Source organism: Schistocerca cancellata, chromosome 3, assembly GCF_023864275.1.
Source record: "Schistocerca cancellata isolate TAMUIC-IGC-003103 chromosome 3, iqSchCanc2.1, whole genome shotgun sequence".
NCBI lineage: Eukaryota > Metazoa > Arthropoda > Insecta > Orthoptera > Acrididae > Schistocerca > Schistocerca cancellata.
The window spans coordinates 805,664,460-805,685,745 of record NC_064628.1 but is presented as its reverse complement, the minus strand read 5'-3'; the positions used below and the strand labels follow the sequence as shown (position 1 = coordinate 805,685,745).

Here is a 21,286-nt window from a genome sequence, read left to right as displayed (position 1 = left end):
GGAGCACCCCATTCTGCTATCCCTGAATATGTAAGTTAATAGGAATATAAAAAAAGGGAGGAAGGTTTATCTGTTTAGCAAGAGTAATAGAAGGCAGATTTCAGACTACCTAACAGATCAAAACGAAAATTTCTGTTCCGACACTGACAATGTTGAGTGTTTATGGAAAAAGTTCAAGGCAATCGTAAAATGCGCTTTTAGACAGGTATGTGCCGAGTAAAACTGTGAGGGACGGGAAAAACCCACCGTGGTTCAACAACAAAGTTAGGAAACTCCTGCGAAAGCAAAGAGAGCTTCACTCCAAGTGTAAACGCAGCCAAAATCTCTCAGATAAACAGAAGCTAAACGATGTCAAAGTTAGCGTAAGGAGGGCTATGCGTGAAGCGTTCAGTGAATTCGAAAGTAAAATTCTATGTTCCAACTTGACAGAAAATCCTAGGAGGTTCTGGTCTTAAGTTAAATCAGTAAGTGGCTTGAAACAGCATATCCGGACACTCCGGAATGATGATGGCATTGAAACAGAGGATGACACACGTAAAGCTGAAATACTAAACACCTTTTTCCAAAGCTGTTTCACAGAGGAAGAACGCACTGCAGTTCCTTCTCTAAATCCTCGCACAAACGAAAAAATGGCTGACATCGAAATAAGTGTCCAAGGAATAGAAAAGCAACTGGAATAACTCAACAGAGGAAAGTCCACTGGACCTGACGGGATACCAATTCAATTCTACACAGAGTACGCGAAAGAACTTGTACCCCTTCTAACAGCCGTCTACCGCAAGTCTCTAGAGGAACGGAAGGTTCCAAATGATTGGAAAAGAGCACAGCTAGTCCCAGTCTTCAAGAAGGGTCATCGAGCAGATGCGCAAAACTATAGACCTATATCTCTGACATCGATCTGTTGTAGAATTTTAGAACATGTTTATTGCTCGCATATCATGTCGTTTTTGGAAACCCAGAATCTACTCTGTAGGAATCAACATGGATTCTGGAAACAGTGATCGTGTGAGACCCAACTTGCTTTATTTGTTCATGAGACCCAGAAAATATTAGATACAGGATCCCAGGTAGATGCTATTTTCCTTGACCTCCGGAAGGCGTTCGATACAGTTCCGCACTGTCGCCTGATAAACAAAGTAAGAGCCTGCGGTATATCAGACCAGCTGTGTGGCTGGATTGAAGAGTTTTTAGCAAACAGAACACAGCATGTTGTTATCAATGGAGAGACATCTACAGACGTTAAAGTAACCTCTGGCATGCCACAGGGGAGTGTTTTGGGACCATTGCTTTTCACAATATATATAAATGACCTAGTAGATAGTGTCGGAAGTTCCATGCAGCTTTTCGCAGATGATGCTGTAGTATACAGAGAAGTTGCAGCATTAGAAAATTGTAGCGAAATGCAGGAAGATCTGCAGCGGATAGGCACTTGGTGTGGCAACTGACCCTTAACATAGACAAATGTAATGTATTGCGAATACATAGAAAGAAGGATCCTTTATTGTATGATTATATGATAGCGGAACAAACACTGGTAGCAGTTACTTCTGTAAAATATCTGGGAGTATGCGTGCGGAACGATTTGAAGTGGAATGATCATATAAAATTAATTGTTGGTAAGGGGGGTACCAGGTTGAGATTCATTGGGAGAGTCCTTAGAAAAAGTAGTCCATCAACAAAGGAGGTGGCTTACAAAACACTCGTTCGACCTATACTTGATTATTGCTCATCAGTGTGGGATCCGTACCAGATCGGGTTGATGGAGGAGATAGAGAAGATGCAAAGAAGAGCGGCGCATTTCGTCACAGGGTTATTTGGTAACCGTGATAGCGTTATGGAGATGTTTAGCAAACTCAAGTGGCAGACTCTGCAAGAGAGGTGCTCTGCATCGCGGTGTAGCTTGCTCGCCAGGTTTTGAGAGGGTGCGTTTCTGGATGAGGTATCGAATATATTGCTTCCCCCTACTTATACCTCCCGAGGAGATCACGAATGTAAAATTAGAGGGATTCGAGTGCGCACGGAGGCTTTCAGACAGTCGTTCTTCCCGCGAAGCATACGCGACTGGAATAGAAAAGGGAGGTAATGACAGTGGCACGTAAAGTGCCCTCCGCTACACACCGTTGGGTGACTTGCGGAGTATAAATGTAGATGTAGATGTCTAATGACTACTGAGGTTGCTGATATGGAGTACATGGCAGTAGGTGGCAGCACAATTCACCTAATAAGAAAAATGTATGTTTTTGGGGGTGTCTGGATACTTTCGATCACATAGTGTATTTGGTAGTGTAAGTTTGGGTCGCAGGTATCGCACCTTGCAGGCGTTCACCCTGTTAGGCCGTCATTTGTGAGTAGTTGATGAAACCAAAATTCACATGGAAAAAAAAGTTGATCATTGAATCAGCACTGTAGCCTAATGGTTAAGCTATTTTTAGTTGGTATTTTGAAGGTTGTGAGTCCATCTTTTTTTTTTTTTTTTTTAATATTGAAATGACATTATTATTTTTATTTAATTACGTCATTTTATTGTCATATTAAATTTTTTATTTGCTCTCATATTTTCCTTCTTTTATTCTCCTTTTTTACATTTGGAATCTTGGCCCACATCATTTTAATTATTTTTGTATGTCTGTTGTAATACTTGAAGGTTTAGAATTTCCAATATGTTGATAGAAAAAAAATATTTTTCATTATGAGGTGTAAATATTTTTGGATGTTAATCATCATACAAACATCTAAAACATTAATTCTTCTCCTACCATGGACCAAATATAAATGATGCCTTACTGCAGTCACATTTTTCTTTAACAAATTCATATTGAAGCACACTTCATTAACACTGTGAAATATTATGTTTTCAGTAAATGACTTTGATCCATACCATGTTACTGGATGCCAGGGCATACAGAATTCAATTAACAGTTGAATGGATTTTGACCACTACTTCACATTTAACACTTTCACATTTATTTTGAAGTAATTCAGGCATGCTCTTAAGGTATTTTTTTTTTTCTGATGATAAAAATATTTGTCATATGGCTGATAATAAAGTGCATTTCAGTGGAATAATTTTCATAGTGTACATAGTTTATCCAGCACTTTCCACAAATACTTTGTCGTGTAGTGGATTGTCAGTCTGACTGCTCCATGGTTCTGCAAGTAACAAAAAAAAATCTTTTTCTTTTGTATATGGTTTCATTATGGATTCAAAATATTATATGTAGAATTCTTTTGGTAATTTTTCTGAATTCAATTTTCTATACCATACCTCCAAGCTTTCAGTTTCTTTGGCAGTCCTCAGCCCAAATTTATCCTCAGCTTCCTGTATGCATAGGAAGCTGTGTGACAGAAATTCTTCAGGGAACATTAAAGGTTATTGTGCAGTAAAAGAATGTGTTGTTTTCGCTAAATTTCTCTTTTGAGCAATGTCTGTTTTCAATCACAAGAAGTCCCATGAGTGTATGATGATTTGTAATTGCATCCTATTTAATCAGCATTAATAACTTTAGACTTTAATTAATTATTTGTGTCCAGAATTGTTCTAGTACTTCAACAGATTCTTTAAATGTAATTATGTTTGTACTGTTGAATTTGGTCACTTTTATTTCTCTACAAGTACATCTACATGGGGTGGGTAAAAAGTAGTTAGCAGAAGGCCAGCTGAAGGCATGCAATGAGTGGCAATAGCTGTGTTTGAGCCAGTTTCTGTATGTACTGCCTGAAAGTGAGGCCAGTTCAAGTGCCCTAACAGAATGTTTAGGAAACACAAATGTCAAATGGAGGTCAAGATGGAAGTGGTGCAAGGTCGGAGCTCCCAATAGTGTTTTCTTCTGGTACTGCATCCCGTCATTCTTCTTGACAGTGTACGGTGCCACAAGGCGAACACTGTGCAGGAGCTCCTGTGTATGCGGGAATGAGAAATGCTGGAACGTCCATCATATTCACCCAATCTGAGTCCATGCAGTTACGATCTGTTTGCCAAAATGAAGGAACCTGTTCATGGGATGCACTACAACACAAGAGAAGGCATCATCTGTGCTATAGGGTGGTGCTTCCAAGACATCGAAATAGGTGGACTCCCTGATGTACGATGCCTTTTACCCCTGTGGGGTAGGTGATTGAGGTGTGAGGCGGTTATATTGAAAGCGTATAATGTGTTGAACGTGTGTAAATGAAGTCTGTTATGAATTACAGTTGTTATCCAACTCATGTATATTCTGCATACCACTGTGAAGTGTATGACAGAGAGGCACCCCATAGGCCCAGTTATTAGAGTTTCTTTCCATTTCATTCCCATATTGAGTGTGGTAAGAATGATTGGTTAAATACCTCTGTGTGTGCTGTAATTAATCCAATCTTGTCCCCATGATATCTATGTGAGCCATAAATAGGGGTTGTAATACATTTGTAGAATCATCATTTAAAGCTGATTCTTGAAGTTTTGTTAGTAGGCTGTATCGGGATAGTTTACCTCTGTCTTTCAAGAATCTGCCAATCCAATTTCTTCAGCATCTCTATGATACTCTTACATGGGTCAAACAAACCACTGACCATTTATGCTATCCTTCTCTATACATGTTCAATATCCCTGAATTGGTACAGGTTGCACGTACATGAGCAACGTCCCAGAATGGGTCACACAAATGATTTGTAAGTAATATTCTTTGTGGACTGATTGCAGTTTTCCAGTATTCTATCAATAAACTGAAGTCTGTCACCTTCTGTACCCACGGCTGAGCCTATTTGATCATTACATTTCATATCCCTAGAAAGTGTTACACACCTGTACGCATAGAATATCTTTTTTCCCCATATTGAAAGCAAGTCACTAATCTTTGCACAACTTTGAAATCTTGTCAAAATATGACTGAATATTTATGCAGTTTCTTTCAGGCAGACCTTCGATGTCGATAACTGTAGCTGCAAAAAATCTGAGGTTACTATTAATATTGTCCACAATGTCATTAATATACAAATTGAACAGCAAGCGTTCCAACACACTTCCCTGGGGCACCCACAAAGTTACTGACAATGACTGTCCACCCCAAGATAACATACTGCTATCTCCCCAACAAAAAAATCCTCAGTACAGTTGCAAATTTTGCTTGATACCCCATATGATCATTCTTTTGACAATATGCATAGATTTGGTACTGAGTCAAATGCTTTTTGGAAATCAGGAAATACTGGATCTGTCCGATTGTCTTGATCCGAAGGTTTAGTGTGTGATGTGAGAAAAGTGCAAGTTGCATTTAGCATGATCGATGTTTTTGGAATCTATGCTTGTTGGCATGGAGGAGGTCATTCTGTTCGAGATACTTCATTATGTTTGAGCTCAGAATATAGTTAAAAGAGGTGCTGACTCAATTTAATAAATTCAGTATAGAATCTGATAGCCATCCCATCAGACTCTGGAGCTTTGTTCAGTTTAACAATATCAGCTGTTTCTCAACACCATTTACACTAACACTTATTTCACTCTACTTTTCAGTCATTCAAGGATTAAATTGGGGCAGTTCTGTGTTTTCCTTTGTAAAGGAACATTTGAAAATGGAGTTAAGCTTTTCAGCTTTAGCTTTGCTACTCTGTATTTCAGTTCCTATCTTATTCACAAGTGACGGGACACAAACTTTGGAGCCACTAACAGCCTTTACATGTGTTGTTTCTGTGGATCTTGTGAAAGATCATTATTTGACAATATTCTGCTACGGTACCCATTGAAGGCTTCACGCATTTCTCTCTTGACAGTCAAACACATTTCACTCAGCATCTCTCTATCTATAGCCCTATTCCTTGTTTTACATCTATTATGCGGCAGTCTCTGTTTATTTAGAAGTTTCTTTACAGAGACTATATACACAGAGGGTACCTCCTGTTATGAACTGTTCTACTGGGTACATACCTATACAGTGCATGTTCAACTATTCTTTTAAACTTGAGTCATAGGTTGCCACAACCACATCATGGTCACTGGTCCACCACTAACAAAATTGTAATTTTCCCAGTTGATTGCTGGATGAGTAAAGTCTCCACAAATGATTACAGTGGTGATTAGAGAACATAAGTACAAGCGAACTGAGGTTTCTTCTAAAGTTTTCAGTTACATCAGGAGGTGAGACAGATGGCTGATAGAAAGATTCAATTACAATTTTATGCCCACCCCATATACTGAGTCTTGCCCAAATAATCCCACATGCAGCTTCAAGTTCTATCTCGGTGGATCTGAATTATTATCTACTGTGACAAATACACCAGCTCCATTTCCCTTTAGCCTATCCTTTCGATAAAATCTTAAATCTTCCCAAAAAATCTCACTGCCGTAAATTTTGTTATGCAGATTCTGTATTTTATTTTAACATTCTTCATCCACTGCCCACTTGCAAAACAAGAAAAGTTTTGTGATACGTACAGTAAAGTGATAGTCATTGTCCATTGTTGGTGCACATGCATTGTCACTTGTTCATGGCATATCTACACTTTCTTCAGTTTTTCAAGCATTTCAGAGTCCGTCAGGCATAAGTTATTGATTTTTATTCTCACTTGCTTGAGGTCTCCTGTCATTTTAGTCAAATATTCTTTTCTTCATAAACAGGAGAAACTACTTTCTTCAAGACTTTTGAAGAGTAATTGAGATAAACTTCGATGAAAGCAAGTGCTTTTGATCTTTTAGTTAAGGAATGTAATTCAATGGGGTTAAAATATTCATAGTAGAGTTTACACTGCAGTGAAGATAAACATCATAATGTTGGAAGAAAAGATTGGAAAATTTAAAGATAGCAATATGGAAATGCAAACTCATACATTCCCTCTTCATCGGTCTCACTGTGTAAGGGTACAAAATCTCCTGTACATATGTTGATTTTATATCCACATTTTGTAGCTTCAAATAAATGAACAAGCAGAATGAGTTGAGGATTAAAGTGTTTTTTGTTAAGGAGATAATCATCTTTATTTCATTTTTAGAATTGTTTCATTTTTGTGGTCTGTGGTTGTTGTATTCTTGCCTGAGGTATTGGTTTTGAGCTATGAGCATCGCCAAGTGCATTCCAGCTGCCTGTGATGTCATCGCAAGTACCAGCAAAGAGACCCCAGGCCTTGCACAGCACCCAAGAAGTACCAAAGACCAGAACGTAGAGATGACAAGAATGTCAGTGGGAAACACTACTGGTTGCAAAAATGTTATGAAAAGGAAAGTTGCTACTTACCATATAGCGGATATGCTGAGTTACAGATAGGCACAACAAAAAGACTGTCACAAACAAGCTTTCGAAAAACAAGGCCTTTGTCAAAAATAGATCACACACACACACACACACACACACACACACACACACACACACACACACACTCACTCTGCAGTCTCTGGCAACTGAAGCCACACTCACACACACTTTCCATTGTTTGATTTAAATTTAATTGTTTGTTGTTTGAGAATGAGATTGGTCAGTCCTGCTTGTCTGTATTTATGAAGGAATAAGAAATTGTTATTCTGTATTTGAGGAATGGTGCTGCTCCTTTAGTAGAGTAGTGTGATATTAAACAAAAACGAAAAAGATTTTGTCGAGAGTTAGTTGACGTTTGTTCCACTGAAGACACAATATTGTCGAAAACCCTCACAACCATTTAAAGTGAGGTTTTCATTGTGAACAATAACACTCTCCTTCAAGAACAGAATTATTTCCTCTGCAATTGATTTGCACTTCACTATGGCATCTGCATTTATCAAATCAGGAGGATTTTCGTATGTGATAGATCTCACCTTGTAAATAAATAATGGATAGTGTAAGACAATCACTGAAATTCACCTTTTTTTATTTTGTATTCACTCATTCCTTCATTGTGATTTTCACAAGTTGATGGATTCCTGTTGTTAAATTTTAAATGCCGCTCTCACAAGAATAAACAAGAGGAAAATTGCAGAGAAACTTGAACAAAATACAAAAATGAATTGATTCATGACAGGAATTGATTCATGACAGGTAACGGGAGATAAACCAATGGATTTCATCTCACTGGAGTAGTGAAACATTGACTCAAATTCCGCTTACCTGCTTTGACAAAAATATTGTATGCTAATGATAATTTTAAAATATTTATTATGGTTATAAAATGCTGATGAATCCAGAATGTATTATCATCCAGAGGCGGAGTGTGTGATGATATGAAACTTCCTGCCAGATCAAAACTGTGTCTGTACCGGGACTTGCCTTTTATGTATTAGGAAGTTTCAGTACAGTTGAGGATTTAAATGTAAGAAGGAATTATAAATAGAACAACATCCAAGCAAAATGAGTGAGTGAAATAATGATTGCAATAATGTGGACAAAAATGTAAAATGATAAAAAGTAAGTAATTAAATTGAAGCAAGTATATGAAGAAAGAATAAAAGGATGAAAAACTGAGATCAAATAATAAGGAAAATGCAGTGGTGAAAATGGCATGGCATAGGATTAGAAATGAAAAAAAAATTTAAACCACTTAACTGAATAGACATAATGATACTGCGATGTTGAGAAAGGTTTAAAAAAATAGGTAGCACCCAACAAGATTTGTACTTACAGCCTTCAGCATACCAGCCAAATAACTTAACTGCTAGGCTGTGGTGTCAATTCAAAGACCAGTGTTATTTTCACACCTCTAGTGGATCATGAGAAATTCATTTTCGTTGATTACTCACAAACAGTGGTCAACAAAGGTGAATGGCTGTAGGATGTGATACCTGGGATCCTAACCTACACCACCATATAGGTGGTTTACAAAAGTTAATTGTATCTGTGGGGTCCTCCCCTTGTTAGAGAAAACCTAAATCTGAAATATTAGACAGGGATGTAAAACCTGCTGCTCTATTGTCCCATCGTCCTCAGTTTCAGCTAGTTTAACCCAAGTTTGTGTCTGATATCTACACATACTGTGTGCATGTAGTTTTTTGTTTCCGCGTGTGTTGTTGTCCGCAACTTCACATATCATTTGTTATTTAATAGAGTATCCCAGATGCTGAGATTGCTGTGGGTGTGCCTGCACGTACTACTTCTGTATCACCTGGGCCGCCATCACCTAACAGCGCCCCCCTGCCAGCACCCAGCACGGTTGTTGGCCCTGCAGGTGACCAGCAGCAGGTGACTGTGCTTACATCTGATCAACTGGGAAAACTGCAGAGTGAGCTGGATGTTGTACAGGGCAACATGGCTGTCCTTAATGAGATGCTTTCTGAGTTAACACCTGGCAAAGAACATCCAAGTGATCTGGAGCTATTACAGGTAAGTTTTCTTTTATTAAAGACTGAGTCATCAGAACATGCATCCTTTTTTTGACACAAAGCTTCATTCTGCCTATAGCTTTCCATTAGGTTCTACACTCCACAGAGGTTTTCTTGCATGTGTTGTTGGACTACCCCACCTAGGAGAAAGTAAATGAAACTTCGCTAGCTTTCAGATGAACCACACATGTGCGCGTGCACACACACACACACACACACACACACACACACACACACACACAGAGCACAGAGAAAATCTATACAGCTATGTTGACCTGACACTGCAGTTTGAATGGGTTGAGAGGTTGTATCTGATGGAATGGTGGTGGGGAAAGAGGCGCTGGGGAGCAGGAGAGCTCAGCTGGAGTGAAGCATTGTGTCTGGTTGGGTTGGTATGGTGGAAGAGGAAGCGGTGGGCATGAGGGAAGGTTGAGGAAGAGTGGCTGACATCTTGAATCGAGAGGTGGCAAGTGCACATGATAGAAATGTGGAACTGTTGAGCTCACTGTGGCTGCAGGCAGAGATAGTTACACAAAGCAAACAATGTCATTGTTGAGTGGATTGGAGGGGGAGACAGAACAAAGGAAGAGGAGGATTGTGGGGAAGTTGGTGTGACTGTGGCGGGATGAGTGATGTTAGGGTCATGGGGTGCAGGTGGAGGCGAGTGTGGAGCAGGGCCTACCAGAGGTTGAGGCTACTAGGAGGATCATGGATTTGGAAGATGTGTTGCAAGGACAATAACTGAAATGCATGTTGTGCTTAACAGCATGTTCTGCCACTGGTTGATCGAATCTGCTCTTGGCCACAGTTTAGCAGAGGTCATTTAATCAAATGGGCACCTGGTTGATGGTCATGCCATCATGTGCTGAATGGGTGTATCTGACAGGTCTCGCACTTAGATCTTGCATACAGGTATCACCCATGTGCCAAAGAATTGGGAGCGTGTGTGTCACAAGGATGGACTATGATATTACATAAGACTGTGTGGCCAGTGGAATACCACTTTGGGAGCAGTGGGAGGGATTGTGGGTAGGATGTTCCATATTTATGGGCACAATGATAAGTAATCGATCCCCAGTAGTTGACATGGTTTAATTTATCCATTCCAGGATTATATTGGATGCTGGGGGAGGAGTGACAGATGGGGGTGCTCCTGTCTAGCAGCTTTATGGGATGGTCAGATGATTAGGGAAATAGACAGATTTCTGTATGCAAGATGCATATTGATTGACTACTATCTCGATAATTGTGTTTTAACTATACCATGTGACATACCATACTGTATGGTTAAAAAATTCTCTATACTATCAGATTCATCAGCGACAAAGTTAATAGTTTTCAGTAAAAACAGTCAGCCACACAATACACTACAATTTTGTCCTAAATAATTTAGACAAGCAGTTTAACAATTCACAGTGTCTTACATTTGTCACATCTTAGACTCAAATGAAGCATAAGTTAGCCTAAATTAGCCTTTTCTCTCATGTTTGAATACAAAATACAACTACATAAAATGTGACCTACTGAAATCAGTACACCACAAACACTGCATATTGGTAGTTTCTCTTGGCAGTAAAGGAATTTATTTGTCAAATGGCATTACCCTATTTGCGACATGTTAAAAGCATATAATCTCTCCAGATAGGTAATTGGAGATATAACAAAGCCAAATTTCTTGTTTGGTTCACAGATCCCAACTTGTCCCATTCTTCCACCCACTCTTCCTCGTATATGTGTGCCTGTCCCTCAGCAGCAGGCTGAATATACGAAAGTAAGGCACAATATACCGTTTTATTTCTCACACAGATTTCCTAGGCCACCAAATTTGTTTCCTTGAATTCATGCTTCCTAACAGAATGACACCACTATTCCCAGAATTTGGAGGTTATGAAGAGAACTCCTAACCAAATTCATTAACAGATAGTATCCTTTGTCATCCATGTTCTAACTAGGAACACAAGGAAACACACAGTCATAAAAGAGATATAATTTATTGCATCAGAGAATGACATCAGCAAAAATACAATGAAAGTAGTTTATGCGCCTCAAACATGTTAAACAACTGAGATCCTGGAGGCCTGTGCCTGCCTGTATAAAGATACTTTCCATGTCAACAATCACTGGTGTAGCACTGTGATGGTGCTTGGTGACCAGGCTGCTCTCATGGCCACTTTGGGTAGTTGCAGGTGCACCGTTGGAATTTCAATGCACACTAGACTTGCCATAGTGACCTGACTTATGTCTAATGTGGGCAGAAGGTGTAGTAACTGGTGGGTTATTCCACTCCTCCTCCTTTGCAGGGGGGAAAGACAAGGCAGTGTGACTGAAGAGAAATCTGTTGTGATGCAGGGCAGCCAGTGGACCAGAGCTGCTGTGGGGCAGAAGCCATCCAGACATCAGAGTCCATGACAAGGGGCACAGGCACAGGCAGTGACAAAGGCAGAGACTCTGGCAACAGAAGACCCAGTTTCTGTCCTCTCTGATGGTGCTGCTTGCTCAGTGCAGTGGCGAGTACTGGCACTGGCCACAGGAATCAAACCTACTGTTGGTGGTGATGAAGCCCTGGCTGCCGAGGTAGGTGGGTGTGACCAGACCTGTTCGTAACCTGGAGTGGCCAGGGCTGACAACAAGGTTTTGAGCCCATAGCCTTGGGAGAAGCCCTGCGCCCATCTTGGAATGCAAATGGTTTCGGTGGCATGCCATGAGACTATCTCCGGTGTTAACCGTGGAAACATGGTGACTGCACTGGCTGTGAACAGTGGCTGGAATCCAGTGAGGGCACCAGCCAAATGCCCTGGCCCAGACCGGTGTGGTGGGGATGAATGTCAACAAAACTGATGCCACTGGGGTATGCCTGCATGGCAGCAAGAGGTTGAGCAGCATACATGGGTAATGGCAATGCAAGAGCTTGGTGGTACTCTTGGCCCCAATTGGCTTCATTCTGTAAGAGCGTTAAAAGGGGGCGGGGGAGGGGGGGGGGGGAGAGAGGGGGGGGAGAAATCTGTGTACTTATGCATCTGCATCTTAATCATGCAAACAAGACAGTCCACCTGGTCATTTGTCTGCAGATGGAAGGGAGCCGCTGTGATGTACAAATCTCATTGTGGGTAAAAAAGTCCTTGAAAGATTGCACCATGAACTGAGGACCATTGACCAAAACCAGGGTCTAAGGCAAGCCTTATGTAGAGAACATATTTTGATAGAGCCCTGACAGTCACATCTGCTCTTGCAGACAGACGAGTGATATAAGGAAAATGAGAACAAGCATCAGTTGCCATTAACCAGAAAGTATGTAAAAAAGGACTAATGAGATCAATGTGTACTCTTTCCCAAGATTGTGTGGGGACTGCCCATTGTGAAAAAACAGTGAAAGGTGCTGCCTGCTGACCTGAACACCGGCAGCAGGCCATGACAAGGTGTTTCACCTCCTGGTCAATTTCCGGTCAAAACATATGGCAGCATGCCAGTCGTTTTGTGTGAGAGATCTCCCTGGGACTTTGATGTAATACACAAAGGACCTCCCACTGCAGATTATGTGGAACCATGATGTGGGGTGTAAACCCTTCCATCTGTAGGAGAACAGTGCCATTCAAAATGGAGAGGCAGTGGTGCAATGCATAAAAACTCAGAAGACGGTCTGATGCCAGGCTCATTGGCTCCTTGGATGGTCATGTTGTGTTGTTCACAATCTGCTGGAGCAGCAGACTTGCTGCCACAGAAGAGGTAATATGAGAACTTATGATGGGGAAGCCATCCACCATGTGCCTCGCATCCATATTCAGTTGAAACCATAGCAGTTATTCCTGCTCAAGCGAGGGGTCAGGACCCATGGGGAGCTGGGACAGAGCATCAGTATTCACATGTTGCAACATGGGAGAAAAATGGATCTTGTAATCATACTAGGACAAGGACAGAGCCCAACACTGAAGACAATGAGCAGCTTTGTCTGGTAAGGACGCCAACAGGCTGAATAGGTAAATCAAGGGCCCATGGTCAGTAAATAAATATAAGAGAGCACAAAGAATTTTTTAAGGCATAGACAATAGCAAGAGCTTGTTTTTCCACATGAGAATAATGTTACCGATCACAGTTGAGTGTTTTCGATGCAAATGCAACAGGTTGTTTGGAGCCAACTGAATGACAGTGGGCCAGGAGCAGTCCCACCCCGTACTAGACCACTTCCTGAGGCCAGCACCAGATGCTTGGCGGGTTCAAATGTTGCAAGAGACACCATGGAGCAAAGACTATCCTTAAGCTGCATAAATGCTGCCCACAGGCTGCAGACCAAATATAAGGAACGCTTTTCAAAGCAACATATGCAAGTAGTAGCTGCTTTGGGAATAAACAGATGATAGTACATCACTTTTCCAAGGAATGCTTGAAGTTCTCATAGATTAGACAGACAGGGCAAAGCTGTAATGGTGATGACATGTTGCTCCATGGGGCACATGCTCTGGGGAAATTTTATGACCCAAATAAACAATGGAAGGCTGGAAAAAGTAAGACTTTGTGAGATTACATTTGAGCCCTGTGGTCTGTAGAACAGTAAACAAAGATCAGAGGCAATGTAGGCTATCTTCTGTGGTAGTACCTGTCATGATGATATCATCAATATAGTTAATTCAATGAGGGACACCCGTTGTAATTATTTTAAAAAATGTTGGAAGATGACTGGCACATTTGTGATTTCAAATATTAGCCATTGGTACTAATAGAGGCCAAAAGACAAATTAACCACAACTGTTTTGATGCCTTGTCCAACAGAGTCTGAAGGTAGGCTGTCGCCAGGTTAAGTTTTGAAAAGAATTGACATAAAGTGAACTTTGTTAGCATCTCCTGCGGGTGAGACAGCTGTAAGAGTCTACGAATACTTGTGCATTAATTGTGACCTTCAAGTTGCCACAGAGCTGAAGCTGTCTGAGTGGCTTCTTTAGGATACTTGAGGAAATCGGTCTAATCATTCCCAGTGTCATTAAGCGGATCAAGCTCCTTCTTCATCTGGTCACGTAAAGCAACTGGTACTAGTCGCACCCAAAAAACCAAGGGCAGGCGAAGGATTTGAGGGTGATATGTGCTGTGAAATTATTTGCACAACCTAATGCTGTGGCAAAAAGATCTAAAAACTAAGAACACAAGAAATCTAATTTGTGATAAGGCACTTGATCTGACACTAGATGCACTGCATCTGAAATTGAAAAAGCAAAGAGTAGCAAAGGCATCTAACCCAAGCATATTTTCAGTTCTCACATCATTAAGCACCAAGTACATAAGAGAATAGACAACTGATTTGTAAACCTCGTTGGCAGCAAACTGGCCAAAAACAAGAATCTGCTGTTTGTTGAAGCTTACCAATCATTGCTCAACACACACCTGTGGCAGGGACTGTAGCCTGGCATATGTCTGTGAGTTGACTTGTATGGTTAATGGCTTGTGACCTGCAGACAGAGGCAAACACAACGATGAAACTGTATAAATGTCGACGCCCATAGTCCTGCAGTGTCATAATGAGGTGGGAGGTTACAGATTAACTTACTGCTGCTATGTGACTTTTCTTTTTTACAGTTATGGCAAGAGTCCTACTGCTTGGGGCAGACCACCTGCTCACCTGCTCCTTCTGTAGGAGACAAGAGGGGCATGAAGGAAGTGCCATTTGCTGTTCCTGGTGCCAACGATGTACTTGCCCACATTGGCCTAGTGGCTTTGTTTGTACTGCAGCGATATCCTCTTTCCCCCAGCTTGCTAGGCTCCACACATTGGGGCTGCATGCTGTCAACAATGGCAACATCACTCCAAGCCTCTTAATTGGTGGCCCGCAGTGCTAGAGACCTTGAATGACTGTGCAATATTCAGAACATCTTCTAATGTAGGGCCCTCAAACTGAAGGTCATTTTGATGTCCTTATCTGGGGCCAAATAAATGATCTTATGTCCAACATTGGTATCTGCATGAGACTTAGCCATGACAGATCAGTTCTTATGACTGAGGCCTTGAAGCTCAGCCGCCCAAGCTTGAGACGACTGTTGCAGCTGTTTGCCTCGTTGGTAGAATTCAATACATCCAGCAACCACATGCATACCCTTGTGGTGATAGCACAGCAAACTGTACACATTGTCAAAAGAAAGCAATGCTGGTGCTTGAAGAGGAGCTAACTGGCACAGTAAGTAATACTTACGAGGGGGTATCCACGATAAGAAAAGAGCCTTAGGGACCTTTGTGTTAAACCACCTGGAATTCCACAAAATGTTGGCAAAGCCACTTCTCATAAGTTTCCTGTCCTTCTGTGGATTTATGATATGGGGGAGAAGGGGTGAATGTGGGCATGGGGTGTGGGAGACAGCAGCAGGTGAACAACCTGTGGCTGAGCTCAGATCAACATAGCCAACATGGCCATATACCACTGCTGTTGTTGCAAAAATGACCCGAGTAAAGCGTTCATGGAAGAGTCAGACGGCACAAAAACAAAAGAATTCAAAGCATGAGAAAATTCAACCCTCAATGTCACCATTTGTATTCTTAGTAGGAACAAAAGGAAGCATACAGTTGTAGAAGAGAAGCTATTCATTGGGTCATAAAATGACACCAACAAGAATGCAATGCAAGCCGTTTACATGTCTCTTAAGACATTTAACAATTGAGGGTGTAACCTCCCCCTTACTAATCAGCCTATCATGCTTGTGATATAAAATATGACCGTGGATCGCATGTATGTCTAATGGATTATTACTAATTGGATAAGGCTATCTTTCCTGAAGAAATAATACTGTTAAGTAGGAGGAGAGTGTACAACAGACACTTCTGATGGAAAAGTCTACTAAAAATAAAAAGTAATTAAACCGAACAGGGTTATAATTTGGAAAAGTGAAAGCTATTTTGTGCACTCACGAACAACATTGGACAGAAAAGGGGTACCACTGATCATGAATTCAAAAGTTACACTAATGAACAAAAAGGAAATAATTAACGGTCACCAGCCCACAGGGTAATTTACATCCAAAATCCTGTACAAGATGATGGGAAAGAAAAACATGTATTGTTAAACACTGACATGGCAACTGAAAGTTGTCATTTTTTTTTTACACTAATTTTAAGTGAGTATGTAATGATAAAGAAAACTGAGAAGTCACTCTTACATTATGTTTGTCATTAAATTTTGAAAGAAAAAAAAGACAATCGAGTAATGATTTGAAAGTATGCAATTAAACTGTATGTTAGTATTGAACTTTGTTACGTGAACAGTGACTTTCAGTGACCTCAACGTAACATTGTTACGTGAACAGTGACTTTCAGTGACCTCAACGTAACATCGTCAAAGAAATTTAGAAAAAAAAGCAAGCACTTTTACTTAGCAGTTACTTATTTTGCAAATTGAATTTGAAATTATTGCCTGAACAACTGAGCCTTTTTTTACTGACTTGAACAGAAATAAATAATAGAATATGTACCAAACCAAACAGCCATGTGCTCCAAGCTATATGTAAAATAAATAAAACTTCTGCACTCTTAATTTGTGCATTTCTTTAGATTTGGATTTTTTCCTGTGATTGATTCTCAAACTTGAAAAATGAAATTCCTTTACTTTACTCATATACTGAAGCATCTGTTGTACAACAGCTAATTGAAAGTAGACGGAGGCTAAAATTCTTAAACGTGAAATTATTCATTAATAAACTGGCTGTAACTATTCAGTTTGTTTCTTATGACACTCGGTTACCATATAAGGAAAAAAAAGGCACAAGGAACTGCTTGGTAACAATATCTGAGGACAATGAGGACACAATCGCCCTGAGTTTAACTTATTATAATTTAAATAAATTTTATCAATCAAATCACATTCAGTTGTGCTGCTGGGTTAGCCGTTAATACTTTCTATCAATGAACAGTCATACTTCAGTGCTGTGCATACGACTAATCTGTGTTGCTGGAACTGCTGCTGTTGCTGAAGACGGTAGCATCTTGTGGAGCACGGCTAATTACAGGAATGGGCAATCATAACTAATACAGCCTCTTCCGCCCATCCACTGTCCTTACTTCTGCTGCTAGACATCTGGCCGGCGTGCGTACATGATGCCGCCGAAATGGTACTCTCTACTGTGAGAGCATTAACACCACACTTCTGCACACTACAAGTGCTAGAACCCGTCTCCCTCTCTCCACGTAACAACTCCCTACCCAAAAATTTTACAATGCACGAGCACTGCTATTATTGTTGCTAGTCGGTGCCAGTAACAGTTCTTTTGGCTTTTCCCCAGAGCTTATAAGTTTCACAGTAAGACACAGATAAATACAATGAAATGTCAACAGACTTCTACCTAAATTTACACATACAGTGAAGCAATGTCCTTACTTATTAAAAGAAAGCATTTAAACTACAAATATTTACATACGATTCAGCAAAAAAATTTTATACATCGATAGCAGGTGCCAAACTTCCTGCATTTTCAGTGTTACAAGGGCTCAGAGGCTTCTACTTTCCTCTATAAATTCAATATTCTACATCTACATCTACATTTATACTCCGCAAGCCACCCAACGGTGTGTCGCGGAGGGCACTTTACGTGCCACTGTCATTACCTCCCTTTCCTGTTCCAGTCGCGTATGGTTCGCGGGAAGAACGACTGTCCGAGAGCCTCCGTGCGCGCTCTAATCTCTCTAATTTTACATTCGTGATCTCATCGGGAGGTATAAGTAGGGGGAGCAATATATTCGATACCTCATCCAGAAATGCACCCTCTCGAAACCTGGCGAGCAAGCTACACCGCGATGCAGAGCGCCTCTCTTGCAGAGTCTGCCACTTGAGTTTGTTAAACATCTCCGTAATGCTATCACGGTTACCAAATAACCCTGTGATGAAACACGCCGCTCTTCTTTGGATCTTCTCTATCTCCTCTGTCAACCCGATCTGGTACGGATCCCACACTGATGAGCAATACTCAAGTATAGGTCGAACGAGTGTTTTGTAAGCCACCTCCTTTGTTGATGGACTACATTTTCTAAGGACTCTCCCAATGAATCTCAACCTGGTACCCGCCTTACCAACAATTAATTTTATATGATCATTCCACTTCAAATCGTTCCGCATGCATACTCCCAGATATTTTACAGAAGTAACTGCTACCAGTGTTTGTTCCGCTATCATATAATCATGCAATAAAGGATCCTTCTTTCTATGTATTCGCAATACATTACATTTGTCTATGTTAAGGGTCAGTTGCCACTCCCTGCACCAAGTGCCTATCCGCTGCAGATCTTCCTGCATTTCGCTACACACATTCACGTCACATGTTGCTGGTGATGGCAGCTGGTGATTGGGCTGCCCCTAGTGGCCACCTCAGATAGTTGCAAGTCGCCATTTAAATGTCAGCGTGCACCACGCTTGTCGCAGTTGCCCAACTTACATCCGCTGCATGCAGTAAGTGTAGAACTGTCAGGTTACTACAGTCTGCTACTACAAACTTTGAGCATGCAACCACCTTAAACATAAAGGTGAAATATTGTGTATCACTGGGGACGTGGACCTTGGCTTACAACACAAAATCTACAACCTCAAGATGTGATGCATGCAGGTGGAAAGTTTTGGCTCATCTCAGTTATTCTACGTGTTTCTGAATAATATATTATTGAGCAAGGTGGCACATTGGTTAGCACACTGGACTCGCATTCAGGAGGATGACACTTCAGACCTGCATCTGGGCATCCTGATTTAGGTTTCCTGTGATCTCTGTACATCTCTTCATGATCCCCTCTTCCCAAATCAACCAACCAAATAATATAGCACATTGTCTAGTGGACATTTATTTTCCTAGCTGCTTGTAAGAACTAAATGAACCATTATTTTTGTGTTATGGTAAACACAGTTCTAAATTTTCTGAATTTGAGAATGTTTTGGACCTCATGCTTGGATGTTGTTTTCACATCTAATGAATCTAAAGGAAAAGTCCTTGAAGGCAATGGATGTTTTAAAATGCTTCAAATATAGGCTTCTTAGAGACCAGTGTGCATCTGCTCCAGATCTATATAGCTTTTGTATGATCCCAGCTAAAATAGTGGATACATTTTATGTAGATTAGCAATACCTTTGTGCCAGAAGACCATTGAAACTTCCACCAAGAGTGGTTTATGTTGGCCACAAGTGCCAGCAAGACCAATCCAATAGCGAGCCTCTTCTCAGAATGATTGTAGATTTACTGACGTTGTTAATGGATATAAGACCAAGATTGTCATGAAATGGTTTGTGTAAACATTATCTTTCAGAAGTTTCCATGATGACAAAACTAAATCAAAGCAATATACAGTTTTCGTACAGCATTACATGGCACCATGAGGGGAGTGAGGCATCTGAGATGTATTTTTGTTGGATGCTCTGACATCCTGAGTGCTTTTGAAGCTATATGGCATATGTTCCCAGCAGATAAACACACCCAGAAAATTCACAACACCCTTTCCTGCCCACTAAGGCTGACAATTAAAGTAACAGGCTGCTGGGTAACACACCACAAAGGAATCCAAAGAAATGAAACAGCAGATTTATCAGCTAAGAAGGCATGCACTGAAAATCATACAGTTCAATTTGCTGCTCCCTTTCTTGCAATCTCCTCTCTGTTGAGGGACGTGTTTTCATTATGTTAGCGGAATGAGTGGTTCAAGAAGTTTTTTTTTGTAAACCATATATCAGTAACACATTTCTGAATATTGTTCTTAATTTGTGAACACATCCATATTTTAAGATGATTTTAGAGCACTGACCCCTTTTTTCACTTTGTTTATTGTGTGTGCTTGTGGATGTAGTTGAGTGAAAAATGGGGAAGAGTGGTGAAATGGTTAGTATGATTAGCTCTCTGGACTTGCCATTGAGGAGGAACAGAGTTCAAATCCATGTCCTGTCCCCCAGATTAAAGTTTTTTGTGGTTTCCCTAAATGAGTTAAACTGAATACGTTTGTTCCTTTAACCTCACCATCGATCTGACATTAAACTCTGTAATTGGATAGATAAAAAATCTACTCACCAAGCAGCAGCAGAACACACACATAAAAGAAAGTTATAATTAGACAAGCTTTCGGAGCCTGTGGCTCCTTCGTCAGGCAGAGGGGTTTAAGGGGAAGGAAGAGGGGTGAAGAAAAAGTACTGTAGAGGTCTAGGAAAAGGGGTAGATTTTGGGAAAGTCACTCGAACCACGGGTCAGGGGAGAATGACCAGATGGTTTGACAAGGAAAGAGTGATTGTTGGGGACTGCATCAGATGGGATTTTAAACCTGAGAGCTTAAAGGTGGAAGACAGGGTACTATTCAAGACAGAGTTAACTGCTGAAACATCATGCATGAGTTAATAAGAGTGAAAAGCTAAGTGCATTGTATGTAACAGAGGTGAAAAATAGACAGGTAAGACTATGAAAGACGTAGAAAACTAAAACGGAGTGAAGAAAAGAGTAGTTACTGTGAAGAAATTAACATAAATTAAGGCCAGGTGGGTGGTAAGAACCAAGGTCATATTGTAGGGCCAGGTCCCACCTTTGGAGTTCCGAGAAACTGGTGACTGGGGCAAGAATCCAGATGGCATGTGTGGTGAAACAGGTACCAAGATCATGATTGTAGTGTTGTAGAGCAGGCTCTGCAACAAGATATTGTGTGTTGCCAGTATATGCCCTCTGTCTATGCCCATACATCCTAATTGATAATTTGGTGGTAGCTATGGCTATGTAAAAGGCCGAACAGTATTTACGTAACAGCTGGTGTATGACTTGTCTTTCACAGGTGGCTCTCCTTTGATAGCTTATGTTTTGCCTGTTACAGAGCTGGTATAGATGGTGGTAGGAGGGTGCATAGGGCAAATCTTGCAGCGGGGATGGTCACAGGATCACATGGGTAGGAGCCGCAGGGTAGGGGGATGGGTGCAGCAGGAGCATAGGGTCTGACAAGAATATTGCAGAGATTGGGAGGGTGATGAAAAGCTATTCTAGGTGTGGTGGCTTAAGTCTCAGACAGAATGGATCTCATTTCAGAACATGCCTTTAGGAAGTCATGGCCTTGTCAAAGTAG

The 21,286-nt window shown here is 40.8% G+C and overlaps 1 protein-coding gene across 2 annotated transcripts in view; it reads left to right on the top strand.

Annotated features, from left to right (window-relative positions):
• The window catches only part of LOC126175868 (TOM1-like protein 2), a 122,870-nt gene that overhangs the window by 33,867 nt on the left and 67,717 nt on the right, over positions 1-21,286 (top strand). For both annotated transcript variants that reach the window (XM_049922885.1, XM_049922884.1), the window contains exon 5: positions 8,979-9,254. In XM_049922885.1, the coding sequence (XP_049778842.1) occupies positions 8,979-9,254 (276 nt within the window). The remainder of the gene's footprint in view (positions 1-8,978; positions 9,255-21,286) is intronic.